Below are 17,573 nucleotides of genomic sequence, written 5' to 3'. Positions count from 1 at the left end.
CACTATAGGCCGTTCTCGCGGTACTTATAGCCTAGTTTGCGAGGTTTTTAGTTTTTAGCTAATTAGCGCGTGCCTTAATTTAATAAAGGCCTTCGTTAATAGCTAGGCAATAGTCCGTAAGTTCCTTTAATATCTATACCGTAGTATAAGCTAGTAATACCACCCGCTATAGGTTTAGGGTAAGCTTATTAAAGAGGTCTAGTAGTAGGTCTTCCTAGGGGATCTAGGCCTATCCTATTAAGTATAGAAAGCGGGTTTAAAAGGCTAAAAAGGTCTCCGTTATTTTTATATTTAGGCTTTTATAGCTAAGGTAGGCGTTTTATACTTTAAAAGGGTCTTTATAAATAGAAGACAAGTATTTAATTATTTCTTCTTTAGAGATAAAGGGGTCTGCTAAGTCTTTAGTATATTACAGGCGTAAATGCGTCTAGGCGTCTTTATTAGTACGGCTAAAAATATAGGCCATCTTAGCTTGGGGGGTAGGAAAGTAGTTAGTATTAACTTTAAGCTTATCCCGTAATTAAAGCTTCTAGTTATTAAATATTAGGTCTATTTCATTTATAAATAGCAGGGGATCTATAGCCTTTGCTAACCGCTTCAGTACTATATAGGCCTTAGTAGAACTACTAAGGCGCTAAAATAGGGCCTAAAGGACTATAGTAAGTCTTTAGTTATCTAATAATAACTTATTATTAGATATAGGGGTATCTCTAGCTTTAAGCAGCTCTTATAGTCATTTAATTTTGGTATTAGCTGCTATAAGCTCCGCCTAAGGGGTTAAAACGTTAATTATTTCTTTATCTAAAGTATTTAAGGGTCCTATAGCTACTTTACCTACTACTATATTTCGTAGCATAGTGGTAAGGGTATTAGGTAATTCCGGGTAATTTCTTTAGGGGTTCTAGTCTATGCGTGTCTTATAGGTCCTTTCCTTAGGGTTCTATTCTTTTCCTTTTAGGTTCTATCCTTATAGTCCTATTCTATATTCTTATCCTATTTATAGTCTTATAGATATATTTAAGTTCCTTCTTAGGAAGAGAGAGTAACAGGAGCTTTAGATAATATTAGCGACTTAGTTAATTAAGGTATAAGTATGGTAAGAGGGACGCGCAAGCCTATATAATTAGATTATCTATAAACGAAAATCTAAAGCTAGGGAAAGAAAAAGAGAAGAAGAGCAGCGCCGCTTAATGTTTTATAAGATCTTCGCGTTACGTGACCGCAATATGCGGTAATCTATGGCAACTTGCCGGTGTAAAGTTCTGCCAAGTTCTACTAACTAAGTTCTGCTAAGTTCTGCTAACTAAGTTCTACCAAGTTCTGCTAACTAAGTTCTGCCATTTTCTGCCAGTGCCGTAACACGTTAAGCATTAAGTAGGTAAAGTTGCCGGGGGCGTAAAGACTTAGGTGGCGTTATATATAGTAAAAAGGTGTCTAGCGTTATTATAAATGTGCTTATTAAGCTAAGATTATAGGTATTTAATTATGCCTTCTTTTTTAGTAACTATAGCAATTAGTGCAATCTTATTCTTCTTTAACTGTTAGACGTCGCGTTTAAACACGCGGAGGTCATCTTTAGTTTCTTAATGTGTGTTATTAGCGAGCGCCTTATAAGCTTATAGGTCTTAAATAATATCGCGATCTTAAGTAATACGCATCTTAGCTTATATAAGCTTTAGGTAATAGTTCTATAGAAAGTAATAGTATTTATTAGGGTCTCATGCTACTATTTTTATAAACGTCTCAGCGTCTTATATTTTAATTTTAATAGGTAATAGCCCTTTTATTTACTTATCTATAGTTATATAGTTAATAAAAGATAAGATATTATTAGTGTCTATCTCCTTAGGGGTTAAGGCTAGGGCTAATAAATTAAATTCTCCTGGGATTAATTGGCGTTGTAGGTTAAGTATAAGTATTAGATTATTCTTTAGGTTTAATATAGTAGCTAGTAAGGAATATTATCTTACTATTGTGGGTTCCTTAGAAGTATAAAGTAAGGTAATTCGTAGACACGCTGCTTTTAGCAGCGCCTGCAGTATTATAGAGACGTAGAATTAGTCGTAGGCTAAACGTCGGTAGTAAAAAGGCGCAACGTAATGTCACGGAACGGGGGCAGTGGCTACAGAGCGTATGTATTCGAGGAGTCTACAAGACGTTACGCGACCAATCGTAAGGGTCGAGGGCGTAAGGAGGTGATATACCTACGCGTAGCTGACATAAGCTATACGCGAGGTGTACGCGAGAGCACGGGGCTCTCCTATGGAGGCCCCTGCGGTGGGGTTCCGTGACAGTAACTATTTTAAGCCTTTAGTGCAGCGTCCTGCTTAGCCTCCTTTAAGTCCTTCTCTACCGCCTTTAATCAATCCTCTATGCCAAATAACCGCTGACTAAACCGTTTAATGACCTATAGCACTTAATATATCTTATTTAATGTATACTGTACGTCCTCCCTTATAACCTTAAGCTAGTCCTTTACTGGCTTATCCTTATTAACGTTAAGAACGTATATAAAGTGGATAGGTAGCGGTGGTTTGGGGGAGGACTCTAGTAGGGGATTTTCCTATATAGTTAGCAGCTGGTTAATAGAGGAAGGGCGGAAGCCTACAGTTATGACGTCATATATCGCGACTTTTTGCCCAACTTCCTTAAAAAAAAATATATATGTGTTTTTAGTGGTGGCCTTCTGCGGTATTTCATCGGCATCGTAATATTAACGCGCTTTGGTAAGGCTTGCTAATAAAATCACGCTAGCTAGGGTGCCTGCAGCATGCTAACCCAGGCAGGAGCGCCTAAAGCGCCCAATACGAAAAGTCCGTTTTACCAGACGAAGGGATGGGTTTACGTGGGTCGAAATGATCGGCACATGGAGTTTTGCCGAGCCGTTCCTAATTACGGGTCCGGCAAGCGCCGACCCGTATTTGTCCTGGCCCGGATCGAAAAGGGGGCTATGGATCATTTCATTTGCGTGCCTGATGATCATCATTTAACAAACCCTGAGTTAGGGACATCCTATGGAAACAGCAAGGTGCCCATGTCCACGTTGGAAAGAGTTATTCCGAACTGCTAGTGCTCCCATCCCAGTACCGCTCAATACGCTAAATAGGACTGTACCCTTGGATGGCAGCTTCTTGTGACCGAAGGGAGTATGCCGTAAGGTAGGACCGTATGCTAGCTCATCATTGGGAAATACCGTGAACGGGTAACGAGGAACATCTTTGGGGCAAGGGAGAAGCACAATCTTTATACAGCTTCAATCTATCCTAACCTTCACCATATCATCATTACCGCTCTTGTTCCCTCTTATCTTACACGTGCTCCTTTTGGCCTTGTTGAGTGGATCAGACTTGCTACACACGTATCTCCGATAATACGATAGCCCTTGCAATACCTCATCTTCGGTTTCCCACAGATCCCGCCTCAGCCCTGCCCCCTTTTTTTGCTAGACTTTTAATTAAATATAGTATATATTAAAATTAAATTAAAGGTTTTATTACAGTTCCAGTGTCCCCCCTCCTCTTTCCCCTGTGTGCGCGCGCAACACACAGCAATTTCGCTTTATATTGCGCTAGAGAATTTCAAGTTTAACTCTTCTAATTAAGTTTAAAAAATTCAAGACTTTGCCTTTTTTGCGAGCGCACAGTATCTACGCCGGATGGTGCACTTGGCTAGCAATTACCGAAATTGCTGTGTTGCGCGCGCACACAGGAGAGTGGGGGGGACACTGGAACTGTTACAGGCTGTACTTACTTTACTTTCTTCTACTTCCACTTTCTACAATTAACGTGGTTAACGGGATTTTGACCGCTCCCTGGGTTATGACCGATTTGAACACCAAAATTCGTCAAATTAGCCCCCAAATGTCGCCAGTTAACTCAGGTTCCTTATCTGAGGACTCTCCGTCGCTTAGATTGCTGATATTATTGTCCTCCTGCCCCTCCCGGGTCCTCCAGCAGAGCAGCTTCTTCTGCCACCTTCTTGGCGGTCTTTTGAAGTTTGCTTGACGCCTAGAGCGGCAGTATACTTTTAGATAATAAGCTAGCTATAGAAGAAAGCGGTCTACTAGCGCGGTCATAACCCAGGTAGCGGTCAAAAACCCGTTAACCACGTTATTGCTTTACTACTTCACTAATTTTAAATCGAATTCTCTCTATCTATATATGTAGTTAAGAATTACAGCTTTACTAGTTAACTTATATAAGTAGAAAGAAGTCGGACCGTGGTTCTAGCTTATCTTTGCCTATCTCTAGATATTGAAAATAAAGGTTATCGACACTACCACTATACTGTAATCTCTTGGTTAAGGGTAAGTAGTAGTGTTAGTATGTACTTCTGTGTTTGCAATGTAAAAATGGCAGATAATGGCAGCAAACCTCTATACACTGTTACAGGACGGGTACTTTCAAGTTCTAGCGCTTTAATAGTAGAGGAAATCTTAGTCTAGTTCTAATGTTGGGATCTCAGACGCAAAATACAAGTTAATTTCATAGATTGACCACATTGTTAGAAGCGTTTTCATTGCAGTTCTGGATCCGGCTCATGTAAGTAAATAAATACTGGATAATGAAGACAGGAAATAATGCCATTATACTTTCGGGTTTTGTTGGTCTTTCTTTTTTATTGATTTCCACTCCGTTCCCAATGCCCCAATAATGGACGCAGCACACAAGCCAGCCACTATATAAAATGTTCTCGTGATGGCTTTGCAGTAGACGGGGAGAACTTGGTCCAGCTGCTGCTCGTTGAAGAGTGATGATAGCCCCGTGGCTCCCACATCAAATATTTTCCTGGCGTCGAAACTCGGAAAGAGTCTATGAATGTCAGATTTCAGGTTGTTTTGAAAGATGTTTTGAGAGACTGCTATAAAAATTGCGCCGCCAAGCATCTGGAAGAGATTCATCAAAGCGACGCCAACTGGAATTTCGGAGTCTGGTAGAACGGTCTGCACGACGAGTAGGGGTTGTTGAAGACCAAAACCGATGCCGAACCCGAGTAAAGCTTGGTATCCAATCCACTTTGGGCTGCCCGTATGAGCGGTAAATGTTGTGATGAGCCCGGCACCAATGGATGAGAAAATTGGGCCGGCTATCATTGACGGGTTGTAGTACCCGGCTACGGTTGTGATTATGCCGGAGACCATGGTCATGATAAGGAATCCCATAATGAGTGGGGTGACCATGGAACCCGACGCAAGTGCAGATGCATCTTTTATTGCCTGAAAGTATACAGGCAGATATGTTATGGCAATGAACATAGATCCGGAGCTACATGCGGCGAATAGAGCGGCGGCCCAAACGCTTCTATGTCTGAGAATCTGAGATGGCAAAGTCCGAGAGTCGAACAAGAGGATTTGGCTGGTAACGAATGCGAGGAACAAGACACCGAACACAACAAGCAGAGCTATAACACGACTGTCGCTCCATGGATATATGGCTCCACCCCATTGCAGAGCGAGTATAAGGCAGATCAGAGAAGCAATAATGATCACCATCCCTGGAATATCAAATTGCTTGATCTTCTTCCCAAGCGTCCAGCACCGACTTGAAGGATCCAGAGGGGTCTCTACACATATAGTCACAACTGCCAACGTGATGCCGCCGAGCGGAAGGTTGATCCAGAAGCACCACCGCCAAGTGGCACGGTCAGCGAAGGCACCTCCAATAAATGGACCGGCGATGCTAGCAACCCCGAACATTGCATTGATAAAGCCGAGAAAAGTTGGACGTTTTTCCAGTGGACAAGAGTGCATGAGAATAAGCACAGATCCAGGGAATAAGCCAGCAGCACCGAGTCCCGCAATGGCACGACCCACAATTAGCGCTGTGGAGTGTGGTGCTGTGGCACACACAATGGACCCTAGCTCGAAAATACATAGTGCGACCAGAAAAACCAGCTTTATGGAAAAGAAGGTGAAAAACTTCCCATAAACAAGCTGAAATACTGCTGTCGTCAGCAAGTATGCCGCTGTATACCAGCCGATATCTTGTAGAGCGTGGAAGTCGTCCGTAATTTTAGGTACTGCAGTCGTGATCACGGTTTGATCCTTAAAGAGGAAGGTGTTAGTTACTTTGCATCAATATGTATAGCGGTAATACTCACAAGTCCGGCAAGAAATAGAGATAAGCACAATGCAAGAACAATCAAGCTGAATTTCAATGCTCCCGGATAGATCTTATTGCTATCCATGGTGGATGTTTCGCGTTTTGCTGTCTCATAGTTACTCTGAACAATTGGGTCCTTGGAACGCTCATTGAGGACAGATGGAGTTTTAAATGGAGTTAAATCTTTCCTTGAGAGTTCGGTCTCGGAAGATATGGCTGACATGATGGCTGGCTGGTGTCGGCTCACCACTCAGAAGGTCCCGCGAGTGATTTTGCAAAGGCCCTGCCTGTGTTAAGGATGGAGTTGAACGATAGAGTTGAACGATTGGATAGAGTCGCTACATGATTTCATTGGAGCTAGGCCGATCTACCCGGACATTTCCAATTCCGTTAGTTAAAGTTAGATTCTAGGGTGCTCGGGCATTATCTATATGGTGATGAAACGCCGAAAATGTAGAGAGCCTAGGGACCAATATCCTTTGACATGAATGGAGATCGCTGCCCCTCTACCCTATCTAGCACTCTGAGGACTCCTTGCAGCTATCATGGACGAGGCGTATGAAAGCGGGCATTGGTATTTCGCCTACGGTTCTAACATGTCGGCGTCTGTTTTCACGACAAGACGAAAGATTGAGCCTTTGCAGACCGAAGTAGCTTGTATCAAAAGCCATACTCTCTGTTTTAACATTATGGGCGTCCCTTATTCGGATCCGGGAATGGGTGGTCTTCGAAAGATCGAAGACGGTGAAGAGAGCGCAGGTATCGGTCCAGTGTTTGGTGTTGCATATCTCTTGAGTCGAGATAATTTCGGGCGCGTCATCGCAAGCGAGGGGTACGCTCCCTATTCCCACCCTGCTCCCTAGCCAGGCCGACCTTCACTCCAACTCACTCTTTCATTTTGCTTGATAACTTCCTTTAGTTGCCTCCTTGCTAACATTCTTCCTTACGCAGCGGCGGTATAGCCTACAAAGTTGTCAGACTCGCTGCAACGTTCCAAAAGGATGGCTCGGTAGTGCCAGTTTACACCTTAGTCGGAAGACATGAAATTGATAGTTCATATGAACGACTACCTTCGGCAAGATACATGGTGCACTCCTCTCCTAAGTAGCATTTAATTACACCTATCTGCTCTTGCTCTGCTAACATGGCTTCTATCCTAGGGTTTGCTCATACGAGGAGCTCGCGAGCAATCACTTCCACAGTCCTACCAAGAAAGACTTGTGGCTCAGCCTATCTTCAAAGCACCACAATCAATAAGATATAGTACCGGAAAATGGACATTTGATGCGCTTTGGAAGCGGGTACAATGGTGCATAGAACGAGGTGTCCGTCAGTTTAAGGACGACGAGGGTCATGTGCCCGGGTGGTTTCTCACAGGCTTTGACTACCTATTATGGACCATGTGGATGCATCACGATTATATTCATAGTAGGGTTTGGGGACGAGGAGATGGCCGGTGAGACACAGTGTTGGTTTTCATTCCTATTCTTCCTTGTATGGATGAATGTATCACTTTGCATGATCTCGCTCAGCTTGTGGATATTCCTTCCTCACGAATGCACGAAAATTCTCAGACCAGAGCTGTTTAACCTCATCTTCTAGCACCGGCCAGCCCTTTGCATTTCTTGCCACCTCTTCAACCTCTTTGAGGACACGAATGATGTTCAATCCGATTACTTTTTCGACGTCTTTCTTCGTGATGCCCCGAGAAAGCATCTTTGCAACTAGATTTGGCCATTGCGAGACGTCTTCCGCACCATTGACTGCTTTAAACATGCCATCGTAATCCGATCCCAGACCAATGTGATCAAATCCAATTTTCTCAGCCGCGTGAAGTATATGATCCACGACATTGTCAACATCTGCCACCGCAGTATCGGAATGGGTAAAGGGCGGGATGAGGCTGATCATGATAATGCCGTTGTTCTCTTTCAACTTGTCGAGGACGACTTCTGGTACGTTCCGTGGGTTTTTTACGAGGGCATAGCAAGAAGAATGTGTGAACGCCACTGGCGCTGCGGAATTCTCTAGAGTCGAGATCATGGTAGCCTCACTGGCATGGGAAAGATCAATGATCCTAGTAGCCTATAAGCGCACTTCTTGCTAAGAGAGAAGTAATTCCAACGAACATGCCGATTCGGTTCATCTCCTTGATCATCGCCTTACCCGCTGGAGACAATCCCCCATGCGCTGGTTCTTTTGCAGTCTTAAAATGTATTAGCACAGCCGTGTCGATAGACTATGAAGGTACTTACAGCACTGTCTGCATAGCGATTGTTCTTGTTGTGCGCTAAAGTTACATACCTCACTCCTAGCTTATGGTACATACGAAGAATGCTGGCACTGTTGCCGATTTGGTGCAGGCCTTCTACGCCAATCAAACTTGCAACCTTACCCCGGCTGAAGATGCGGATGATATCGTCTGCTTGGTACGCTATGGCAAGCTTGTCCTCATACAGCTCCACAAGTCTGTGGACCAGATCTATTTGTTGAAGCGTATCTCTCAACGGTTCGAAGTGGGTGCTGTCAGAAAAATCATCTTCTGTTGGACTTCACCCACATTGCGATGTTAGCTTTGGTGGCAGAGAAACGCCTATGGGATGCTTACCAATCGATATAGGTGCTCCAGAACACCCCACCTGACTTGCCCTGCAAGAGCCGCTGCAGATCAACGTGACCCGCAAGATGGTTATCGTGTTTGAAGCGATCGTCAAGCTTATTGTCGTAAAACGCGCGAATCAGATGTGGGAAATCATTGTGACCGTCTACGGACCGTCAGCATGGCATTCCCTACCAACTTGTGAGCAGAAACTGGCCTATTAGAGGTATATGGGCCATGATATCTAACGCTTCTTCCATTTTATCTACTGCATTAGGAGCCATGAGAAATCCCAAGATTGTCGTTTTTATTCAAGCGTATATCGATTGCATTGAGTAAACCTCGAGGGCTACGCTGCGCTTAGCTGAGTACTTGTATTTTCTTTCATCGTCTCAATTCCCGAACTTCGGCGAACAAATTTTATTGGTCAATCCCTTAGCCCGCAAGATTTACTTTCTCCGCGTCTCAAGTATGATATTATATATCATATTTATCTAGAATTCGTAGGTGTCCACTGTTCTATGTGTCTGTGACACCTGCACTATCTAATTTCAAAAGCTTGCGTTCTTCAATAGCTTTAGATATGTCAAAATACTGTAGAATTTTCGTTGCATATTTAATACTGAAGTTATTTAGTGGCTGATCCTAACCCTATATGGCATGGTAAGGATGGAATGGGTGCTGCCTTGCCTTGCTGATAACAGATATAATAATACACTAGCCTAGCTACCATGAAATTATCCGGGCTCCCAAGTAATGAAGAGTCAAGTCATGCGGAATACATCAGTGGGGGGAATCGGATATGTTAGGTTTTCTTAAAAGGAACTTTAGCTTCCATTCGTCACAAAGGTTCTGGTCAGGCAATCCCCGCAAAAAAATTTACTTTTCTAGATGTCTAGTTCCTCGTGACCACAACTTGCTGGCTGATAACTACTCCGGTTTCTTGCCCCAGGCGATGTGGAAGTGCCAGCTATTCCCAACTGTCCTGAGTTCATGCTCAAGATCCTTCCTCAGTATCTTGAAATCCTCGTTCGAGAAAAAGAAGCCTGGTTTATCTGCCAAACATTAGAATCATTCTAGCGTATGCTCATCTATTTCAGCATCCATCTTCTCGAAGAAATCTTATAAAACGCAAACCAAAGCAGGGACGCGTTCTCATCGAAAACTCGAAACCAGATGCCCCGGTTTTGTTGTCGAAGTCCCACTCATCCTAATATTTCCTTCATTTCTCCATAATTAAAAAGTCTCAACTTACTTCCGCAGAAACCCCAAATACTATCCAACAAACCCAGCAAGGTCAAAACCGCTCTCTCACCTTGCGCTGAGTCTTCGGCTAAAGCCCCTGCCGTAATAACCTGCACCTTTTCCCCTATATTCTGTGCACCAATCTCTTTCAGCCATTTTGTTAGCTGCGGTCCAGGACTTGGCTGATGTCCAAGACCAGTCCATGCTCCAACCATCATATCGCGGAACCGTGTCATAGCTTCATGTCCCGGGCTTTCGTCAACGGTTTCCATATCGCCCTCGTGAACTTCGATCCACCCACCAGGCTTCACCGTCGCCCACAACAGCTTCAGCGCGTCCAGGCTTCCTGCGTCTGAGCATACGGCGAGCACGAAACGCTGGTGCACGAGGTCGAACCTTCCCTGATACTCAGCCGGCCACGGCTCGAGGATCGACTGCGTCGTGAGCTTTACATGTCGCGGGAGGTCGGCGCGGAAGAATTGCGGCGCGATATCCGTGCCGATGAGCTCTGCGTCGTCGGGCACGCCGTCTGCGACTTCGATCAGCCATGTGCCGTCACCGGTTGCTGAGTCGAGGATGCGGAGGCCAGGCTGGGAGAGAGAGACGGGGGATTGGATCAGTTTGCCTGATTCTTGGTGCTTCACGAGGTCATGCTGCGTGCGTAGACGGTTGTATTCAATGCCATGACGTGGGCCGCGGTACGTGTCCTTGGGCTGATTAGGCAAATTGGTGGTCGTATCTTCTGCATGAGGAGACATGATATGTGTTCGTGTCTACGGCCTTTTCGGTGTAGGTGAGCGTAGCTTGAAATTACTGTGGAACTGGAATTTTGGAAAAGCTAATCCTCTCCAGTTGGAGTACGCCCGGGCTTTTTGTTCACGGACTTTTTGATCCAAAGCATTCCAACCAATCAGCGATTTTCACCGAACCCAGAATCCCTGCATCCCGTTCGGGGACTATTCTATACGGCCCTTAGCTGTACGTTTAATTTCTAATTCCCCATTATGCTTTCATGAGCAGCTTTGGATCTCGCTTAAAATCCACGCAGCTAGTGTTGGCGAATAAATGGTCTCTTGTGTATGTACTTATACATCGTCTTTAAAATAGGCGTAAGGGATATTCCTGCCCGGTTAAGGGGCTAGCGGAACCATTGATTAGAATTCCGGGGTCACGGGGCAAACGCACGGATCATCCTTGTTATAATATATTGGTTAAATTTGATACTGCATGCAGCCCTTCAGAGTCTTCGTGTAGTACGACATCGCTATCAAGAAATCCAAACCCAATTGTGTGGATCCTAAACACCACGAACGCCGCGCTACGAATCGCTGTGTAACACAAAGCTCCCACATGTATATACGGGCATTAGCTGTCCCGCACTGCAGCGGCCCTGAGGTCGGGCACGCCGGCTTTCTTCGTCGTGCGCTTTAGTTCGCGTTCAAGACTGTGCACTTGGTAGCGCAAGAAATCAACATACGCGGGCTCGCCCCGTAGACAGTCGATTTTGCGCCCGAACGACTCGAGCAGTGTTTTCAGTTTCCCAAGCTCTGAGCTCACAAGAATTGTCTTAACGACTTCGCCGAGCTGGCCCGGTGCGTTGTAGTTGCCTATACGGATCTCAAGTTGTGGACAGGGAGTTCCAGGAGGGTGAATCATGGTGTCGTTGAGACGGAGCGTGCTGAATAGAAGCATGGCGGCAAGGAAGAAGACTTGAGTGTCTGTGGAGCAGGACGAGCATTGAAGGAATTGAGAGACGGAGGCGAGGGTGAGCTGAGTGTGGTTTAACACCGTGTCCATCCCAGAATATTGACCTTTTTCAACAGCTCGCAGCTGGCAGAGCTGGTCGGTGAAGGTCTGGAAACAATTGCAGGAGAAGGAGCCCATTCGAACTCGAGAATGGGAGTCCGGTGTTGCCGGGAACGGCATTGTGTTGGGGAAATGGAAGCTGTCATGGCGGCCAGGAAACAGCGAAGGTGGATTCGGTGATTTCTGTGTACACGCGGATGTGAAGATGTTGAAGGCGTCCAATTTCTTGACCTCATCCTCTGATTCCTCATCCTCTGAGTCGCTGTCATCAGACTCACCTCCGGCAGGTTGAACTACGTACCTCGAATTAGCATGGGCACCAATGCAGACCAGATGCCTGCTGCTTACCTTTGGAATGCGAATGTGATGTTTGAGGGCTGGGCTATGCGAGGCTTAGTGTATGTTCCGTTACAATCGGGTGAGCTCAAAATGCTTACCATTCTGGGAGAAAATTGAGGTAGAATTGAGCCATTGAAGTCTGGCATCATCCCCTCAAACGCTGGTAAGTCTGGAAATGCTGAGGAGCCTGGCGGCCCAATTGAGCTGTTCCCTAATATATCGTCTAGGCTCGCGGGTGAGAGTGGAGTTTGCTGCTGCGGTGCAATTGACGAAAGCGTAGTCATAGGGTCGCATGCAGAAAACGTCTGATCGCAATCTATACTTCCAGTAGAGCCCGAGAATTGGCTGTTCCGGTCATTGTTGATATTTTCGGAGTTTACATTGGTAGATTGCTGCTCTGCATTCCTCCTCAACCTTTCTAATGTCTTTTTGTTCAAGCTGCCTTTGGGCTTTCCCAGGTTTGCACGGTAGCTGTAATGGCACTGTACACCGCTGAGGTAACTATTCGTCAGTCTCAGTATTTGAAGGGTCTTCAACAGTAACATACTCTCTTTTACATCTCGTACATGGGACGCCACCTCCAGAGCATCGAATCTTAGCGCTATGGCAAGCATCGCAGGCTGATCGAAGCTTCCTCGGTCCATCATCAGCACGAGGACTTTTGCGGCTGGCCATGTCGTTTCTGGGTGAAGCAGGCTCTGGCATTTTCGAGTGGCGCAATAAGTTCGAAAGAAAGTGCAGTGTATAGAGCGGCGCTCAGTCGGTCAGGTAAATGCGGGAGCACATGGGAGGCTATGGGACAGCAAGACCCCGTAGCTATCAGTGTTCTCAGGCACAACTTCGAGCAAGGATAGCGCCCGTTGGCACGTAAATTAGCAAGGATTGCTGCATGCCTGACGTCGTTTAGAGCTACGGCAGCTGAAGGGTGTTATTCAAGGTCTCGATCTCCATAAAGACGCCTTCGACATTATTGGCGGGGGCTTTGAGGAGTGTGGGGGACGAGGTGCTGAATCAGAGCTAATTAGCTTCATAGAGTGGGGAGTAAGTCGAATTGCCGTACCATCCATAGTCCGTAAAGCCTGCGGAATCAGCCTGGTGGGCGTGTCTAGCTGTTTGGCTGTGAGTTAGACTGACTCTCGTTTAATCCTGGTGGCTGTGGTGTAAGCCTGCCGAACGAGGATGGTATTGCGGATAAAATGGCTAAGATGGCTAAGATGGCACTAACCCAGTAGCCGATAACATCGCCGAGGCACCTTTTGTTATCAATTTGCTGCCAAAAGTCCGTACCTATATATATCTCCTGCGACGACCACTAACTCAGAGAACCTTACCTGTCCTCTTTAGCTTGATAGTTTTTGGTGGCTTTGTGCGAAACCCAAGGGCTGCGTTGATAATGAGTAAATTGGGTCACAGAGTTATTATGATGAATAGGCAGCGTAGTACAAGATTTTGGTTGCTTCAAAGACACTGGTGATTTCTATGATACACTTGTAGAGGCATGCCATGCTTGAGGCCGAGCGCCCGGTCTTTGCTAACCTTAATTGTCCCAAACGCCACGTACAGAGAATTGGTATGACATCCTTGAAAGTGCCCGCGAAAAGCGCCCTGGTGACCCTTCGGCCACCGAAGCCTACCAAGCTTTCTCAAGCAGGCTTCTTCCCCGTCGCGAGGTGGTATCGCCAAGTATTGCCTACAGTTTGCATGTCGTCGAACACCGCGTCTTTGAGCTTCTTGAAGTCGTCAGGCGTAAACCAGTAATTCGGTATCACTTTCGGTAGTCAGCTAAGCTTGCAATGCCTTCATGTCGGAGACAAGAAAAGTACTCACTGGACGCGACCTTCTCGATATTGCTAATCATATCCATGATGTGGTCTGTCGTGGCGTCTTTCAGGTCCTGCGTCTTCGCTGCAGCACCCATCTCGTATGAGATGATTTTGCTCTGGACATCTACGGCACCGGCTTCTTCTAGCCATCCTTTCAGATACCTCCCGGCAGTATTATTCATGCCTGCCTTGGGAAATGCCTTCTCACAGAAGTCCATCAGCTTGGCCATGCCTGGATGGTTGGCCCCTCCATCAAACGAAAGCAGGTCGCCCTCAATAATTTGGATGTAACCGCCTGGCTTGACCAAGCCGAAAAGCCCTTCAATCGCAGCCTGTCCTTGGGCTGGACTAAACAGCGCAAGAATGCATCGCTGGTGAACAAGATCGTACGCATTTTTGTCCTCGGCGGGCCAAGGGTCAAAAATTGACTGGGTCTTGAAGCTGATGCTGGGAGGTAGATTCTTAATCTGCTTGAAATGTGTAGGATTGTTGTCGGCGCCCACTAGAGTAGCATTGGGGAATTGAGTAGAGACATCAACTAGCCAAGTTCCATCGTTGGTGGCAGAGTCAATGATGCGAACTGGGGCGTCTTTGGAGATGGGGACTTGAACAAGGTCTTGAACAGCTATCCTGAACAGGTCGTGTTGCTTGCGGAGTCTCGTGTATTCGTCTTGGCCTTTCTTCTCCATGGCCTCGTCGAAGGCAGTGTGAGTGGTTGCAGCCTCAGCCTCATCTTGCGCGTGGGGAGCCATGATTGGTCTAGGGTCTGCGGAAATAAGAAGTGCTGAGCGAGGTAGATAGAGGGGCAGGTTCTGGGAAGTCAGCGAAGTGTACGCTGAGGAAGGCTGAATGAGATGTAAGCGATAAGGTAGCAGAGGCAATCGCTTTGACCTTCTCGAATGTTTTGGGCTTTGAAGCCATTGAAGGCCAAAGCTCGGTGAGTATACTCGCGAAATGGCGAATTATTTTGTCCGCCGAGGATAGCGCCGAGCTTTGAGTTTCTCTGTTGGGCTGACGGAGAGCCAAGGTACACGAAATAAGATGAGATGGTCATGATGCTTGTATGTTCAGTTTACTCAGTCTGCCTGTTCTGGGTTGGATGGCGTACGTATCAAGAACTGCATTCTTTGTGGGTGTCGCGCTACTGAGACACAAGCGACGGACGCGCTGGCCAGGGAAACGGCACCGGGCCTGGGGCCCTGGCAGAACCGAAGTCCGTGCCGATCACGGAACGTATCAACCTCCCCACGTTGCTCCCCTTCCGTTGCTAGGTAGATACTCAGTATCCTTTCCAGAGAGCGATCTGAGAAGCTATTCTTCGAACACAAACTGTGCAACCCTGCAGGCCGTGTCGGTATTTCTTGAAAATCTGTATTCTCGGGTTTAACGCTGTGGTAAATCTGGAGCCGTAGGTTTTGTTGAAGGCGTGGCTGGCCGATTCCAAGCCTCCGCGGGGCCACTGCCGAAAATGGTAGAGTCCGTGCACATCACCTTGGAGAACGGGAGCCAGGATGCAGGTGGAAAAAGTCCGTGCAGATCGGTCACCGAAACGTTCAACCTTCGATGCAGGGCTGTTGATCGCCAAAGCCACACTGCTATGATCATAGGATATCGTTGACGTCAGGGTCTAGTGCAGTTTGTCAAAATAGAACACCCATTCAAAGCTTCAAACTACGGACTTTGGCGAGCAAAAGACCATCCCACCTTAGGACTGAAGCGATGCGCCTCTAATCCAGGGTCCAACACACCCTGCGGGTCCGTAGCCCGGAATAGTGCTGCTCTGGCTTATCGCCCGGCTAATCAGTCCTCTAAGCGTTCTATCCATCCACCCCTTCACCCCGCTGGGCCAGAGTATATGGTGAGCCGATTGACGGTTTTATTTTTCTCACATCTGCATTCTTCTGTATAACTCTCGGTTTCTCGTAGCATTACTTCTTGGGGTTTGTCTCCATTGCTATACTTCTTTTCCGCATGTCCAACGGCAGAACGTCATAATCATGAAGGTCCAGCCATTCGTACCCAAAAATGGACCTCAACTCACCTTGACTGTGGCTCCGGCCATCCTACTCCCTCTCACAACTCTAGCTGTTTGCATGAGACTCTACTCTCGACATTTAACAAAGCAAAAGCTGAGGGCAGACGATTGGCTAGTTGTACTTGGCTTGGTGCTTGCTTATGCTATGTACGCCGATGTCGTCGTCTGCGTTGTGTGGGGTGGACTTGGGGTGTCTATCACACAGCTGAGTCCTGGGAACTTTGAGATATTTGCAAAGGTAATTCAAACATCAATAACACGTTTTCCTGACTGACACTCTATGGACAGTCTGGAGCAATAGCTTCCGGGATTCTCTGGGGAAGTGCTGTTGTCATCACCCAGTTGTCAATCTTGTCTTTTTACATCCGCATCTTCGGCATTGCACATCCATGGGTGAAATATGCCTCCTGGACCATCATGGCCATGGTTGCTGGCTGGTGGTTCTCCCTTTTCGGAGCTATTATGGGAGAATGCATCCCACTGGCGAAGCTTTGGATCCCAACGGAACCGGGCCACTGCATCTCTCAATCCAAGAGCTGCGGTGGAGGAGGCATTGCTCATATTATCCTTGATTTTTTTATCCTTTTGCTTCCTTTATATCCGGTTTGGAAGCTTCACGCGAAGACATCCCGCAAGATCTACCTGTCCTTCATCTTCCTCCTTGGAATTATGTAAGTCTAACCACTTCCTCCAATTTCTTCAGCCTAACATTGCCACAGTGCCACCCTCTGCTCCATCTTGCGCGTTAGCTGTCTCATCAGCCTAGTGAAAATCGATGAATCCGATGCTACTGCCTCGATGTGGTTGTCCTTCTTCCTTGAGATTCTCGAAATTATTTGTGGCATCATCTGTGTCTCTATTCCTGCATTCTCCCCCGTCCTTGTCCGTCTCCGCAACTCTCGCATTGGCTCCTACGCCAAGGGCATGCTCAGCGCAAGCCGCTTCTCCTCGAAGCGCGGCTCGCGCGGCAGTACCGATCAATCGTCTGAGAAATCGTTTACAAAGGAGTCGCCTAAGTTTGATAGCTTACCAAAGTTCATCACCTCACCCGAACTTCTGTCGCTCGAGTTTGACAGCACGAGAACGCAGATTACTACAGCTACTGAGAGATTGAGCGAGAGCGAAAATGATGGGACTACTTTAGATGGGTACTCGGAGAACAACGTGCACGTGACTCAGGGCTGGGATGTTAATTCTCTTAAGCATGCTTCGGCTGGGGAACATATTGTTTGAGTGTGTTGTTTATGGCGCAGGCTTTTTTTCTTATAAAAAAATCATTTGAATTTCTTGCACCCAAGCCCATTTCATATTCCAATAGGACATCTTTCCTCAGAGTATAGCGGGAATCTTGATTTAAAATGGCGTGAAGTAGACTCGGGGCGGCTTGACAGGACGGCATTCACAGGGGTAGATGCAGTTGTAGCATTATCCAATATCCAAAACAACCTGAAAGGTATACATATCTTCTACGAACATTTAAAGAAAACAAATATTCAAATATTGAAGCGTTTGAGTAGCTCCGTGATATATATCTCATAAATCCCCATAAATTTAGCTTCAAACTCACGCATTTAGAGCGCTCGGATGTAGCAGATTTAAATCCTCGCCAAAATACTCACCGAGAT

The 17,573-nt window shown here is 46.3% G+C and overlaps 7 protein-coding genes across 7 annotated transcripts; 2 read left to right on the top strand and 5 right to left on the bottom strand.

Annotated features, from left to right (window-relative positions):
- Positions 1-4,585: 4,585 nt before the first annotated feature.
- K441DRAFT_559899 (putative efflux pump antibiotic resistance protein) lies at positions 4,586-6,186 on the bottom strand (the record flags this gene model as incomplete). The annotated part of the gene is made up of 2 exons (XM_067643477.1): positions 4,586-6,043; positions 6,100-6,186. 2 exons carry the CDS (start codon positions 6,184-6,186, stop codon positions 4,586-4,588), a joined length of 1,545 nt encoding a protein of 514 aa, XP_067504224.1.
- A 436-nt stretch (positions 6,187-6,622) lies between these two features.
- Positions 6,623-7,688, top strand: K441DRAFT_610765 (uncharacterized protein). Its single transcript, XM_067645546.1, has 3 exons — positions 6,623-6,933; positions 7,053-7,188; positions 7,262-7,688. The coding sequence occupies exons 1-3, from the start codon at positions 6,647-6,649 to the stop codon at positions 7,559-7,561; spliced, it is 723 nt and encodes a 240-aa protein (XP_067504223.1). The 5' UTR covers positions 6,623-6,646; the 3' UTR covers positions 7,562-7,688.
- K441DRAFT_610762 (uncharacterized protein) lies at positions 7,462-9,003 on the bottom strand. The gene is made up of 5 exons (XM_067645545.1): positions 8,918-9,003; positions 8,710-8,866; positions 8,357-8,651; positions 8,231-8,307; positions 7,462-8,178 (listed from the first exon to the last, which is right to left on the bottom strand). The coding sequence occupies exons 1-5, from the start codon at positions 8,982-8,984 to the stop codon at positions 7,611-7,613; spliced, it is 1,164 nt and encodes a 387-aa protein (XP_067504222.1). The 5' UTR covers positions 8,985-9,003; the 3' UTR covers positions 7,462-7,610.
- A 306-nt stretch (positions 9,004-9,309) lies between these two features.
- Positions 9,310-10,813, bottom strand: K441DRAFT_659595 (S-adenosyl-L-methionine-dependent methyltransferase). Its single transcript, XM_067648563.1, has 2 exons — positions 9,956-10,813; positions 9,310-9,755 (listed from the first exon to the last, which is right to left on the bottom strand). The coding sequence occupies exons 1-2, from the start codon at positions 10,701-10,703 to the stop codon at positions 9,631-9,633; spliced, it is 873 nt and encodes a 290-aa protein (XP_067504221.1). The 5' UTR covers positions 10,704-10,813; the 3' UTR covers positions 9,310-9,630.
- Positions 10,814-11,310: 497 nt separating this feature from the next.
- On the bottom strand, positions 11,311-13,162 carry K441DRAFT_696272 (uncharacterized protein; the record flags this gene model as incomplete). Its single annotated transcript, XM_067652871.1, has 6 exons — positions 13,151-13,162; positions 12,638-13,096; positions 12,189-12,582; positions 12,100-12,133; positions 11,423-12,044; positions 11,311-11,389 (listed from the first exon to the last, which is right to left on the bottom strand). Exons 2-6 carry the CDS (start codon positions 12,793-12,795, stop codon positions 11,311-11,313), a joined length of 1,287 nt encoding a protein of 428 aa, XP_067504220.1. The 5' UTR covers positions 12,796-13,096; positions 13,151-13,162.
- Positions 13,163-13,522: 360 nt separating this feature from the next.
- Positions 13,523-15,004, bottom strand: K441DRAFT_636039 (methyltransferase GliN). Its single transcript, XM_067646456.1, has 2 exons — positions 13,918-15,004; positions 13,523-13,858 (listed from the first exon to the last, which is right to left on the bottom strand). Exons 1-2 carry the CDS (start codon positions 14,663-14,665, stop codon positions 13,734-13,736), a joined length of 873 nt encoding a protein of 290 aa, XP_067504219.1. The 5' UTR covers positions 14,666-15,004; the 3' UTR covers positions 13,523-13,733.
- Positions 15,005-15,585: 581 nt separating this feature from the next.
- Positions 15,586-17,430, top strand: K441DRAFT_636038 (uncharacterized protein). The gene is made up of 3 exons (XM_067646455.1): positions 15,586-16,186; positions 16,237-16,619; positions 16,668-17,430. Exons 1-3 carry the CDS (start codon positions 15,911-15,913, stop codon positions 17,179-17,181), a joined length of 1,173 nt encoding a protein of 390 aa, XP_067504218.1. The 5' UTR covers positions 15,586-15,910; the 3' UTR covers positions 17,182-17,430.
- Positions 17,431-17,573: the final 143 nt, after the last annotated feature.

This window comes from Cenococcum geophilum (assembly GCF_001692895.1).
Source record: "Cenococcum geophilum 1.58 unplaced genomic scaffold K441scaffold_20, whole genome shotgun sequence".
Classification (NCBI taxonomy): Eukaryota; Fungi; Ascomycota; class Dothideomycetes; order Gloniales; family Gloniaceae; genus Cenococcum; species Cenococcum geophilum.
The sequence above is the reverse complement of the archived record's forward strand: the minus strand, read 5'-3'. Positions and strand labels throughout refer to the sequence as shown.

Coding starts and splice junctions, on each gene's coding strand:
- K441DRAFT_610765 (XM_067645546.1), top strand. CDS start 6,647: ATGGACGAGGCGTATGAAAGCGGGCATTGGTATTTCGCCTACGGTTCT. Junction 6,934..7,052: donor CGCGTCATCGCAAGCGAGGG/GTACGCTCCCTA, acceptor TTCCTTACGCAG/CGGCGGTATAGCCTACAAAG. Junction 7,189..7,261: donor TACCTTCGGCAAGATACATG/GTGCACTCCTCT, acceptor CTTCTATCCTAG/GGTTTGCTCATACGAGGAGC.
- K441DRAFT_610762 (XM_067645545.1), bottom strand. CDS start 8,984: ATGGCTCCTAATGCAGTAGATAAAATGGAAGAAGCGTTAGATATCATG. Junction 8,652..8,709: donor TGGAGCACCTATATCGATTG/GTAAGCATCCCA, acceptor ATGTGGGTGAAG/TCCAACAGAAGATGATTTTT. Junction 8,179..8,230: donor GAGATGAACCGAATCGGCAT/GTTCGTTGGAAT, acceptor ATAGGCTACTAG/GATCATTGATCTTTCCCATG.
- K441DRAFT_659595 (XM_067648563.1), bottom strand. CDS start 10,703: ATGTCTCCTCATGCAGAAGATACGACCACCAATTTGCCTAATCAGCCC. Junction 9,756..9,955: donor TATTTGGGGTTTCTGCGGAA/GTAAGTTGAGAC, acceptor AATGTTTGGCAG/ATAAACCAGGCTTCTTTTTC.
- K441DRAFT_636039 (XM_067646456.1), bottom strand. CDS start 14,665: ATGGCTCCCCACGCGCAAGATGAGGCTGAGGCTGCAACCACTCACACT. Junction 13,859..13,917: donor TATCGAGAAGGTCGCGTCCA/GTGAGTACTTTT, acceptor GACTACCGAAAG/TGATACCGAATTACTGGTTT.
- K441DRAFT_636038 (XM_067646455.1), top strand. CDS start 15,911: ATGAAGGTCCAGCCATTCGTACCCAAAAATGGACCTCAACTCACCTTG. Junction 16,187..16,236: donor ACTTTGAGATATTTGCAAAG/GTAATTCAAACA, acceptor CTCTATGGACAG/TCTGGAGCAATAGCTTCCGG. Junction 16,620..16,667: donor ATCTTCCTCCTTGGAATTAT/GTAAGTCTAACC, acceptor ACATTGCCACAG/TGCCACCCTCTGCTCCATCT.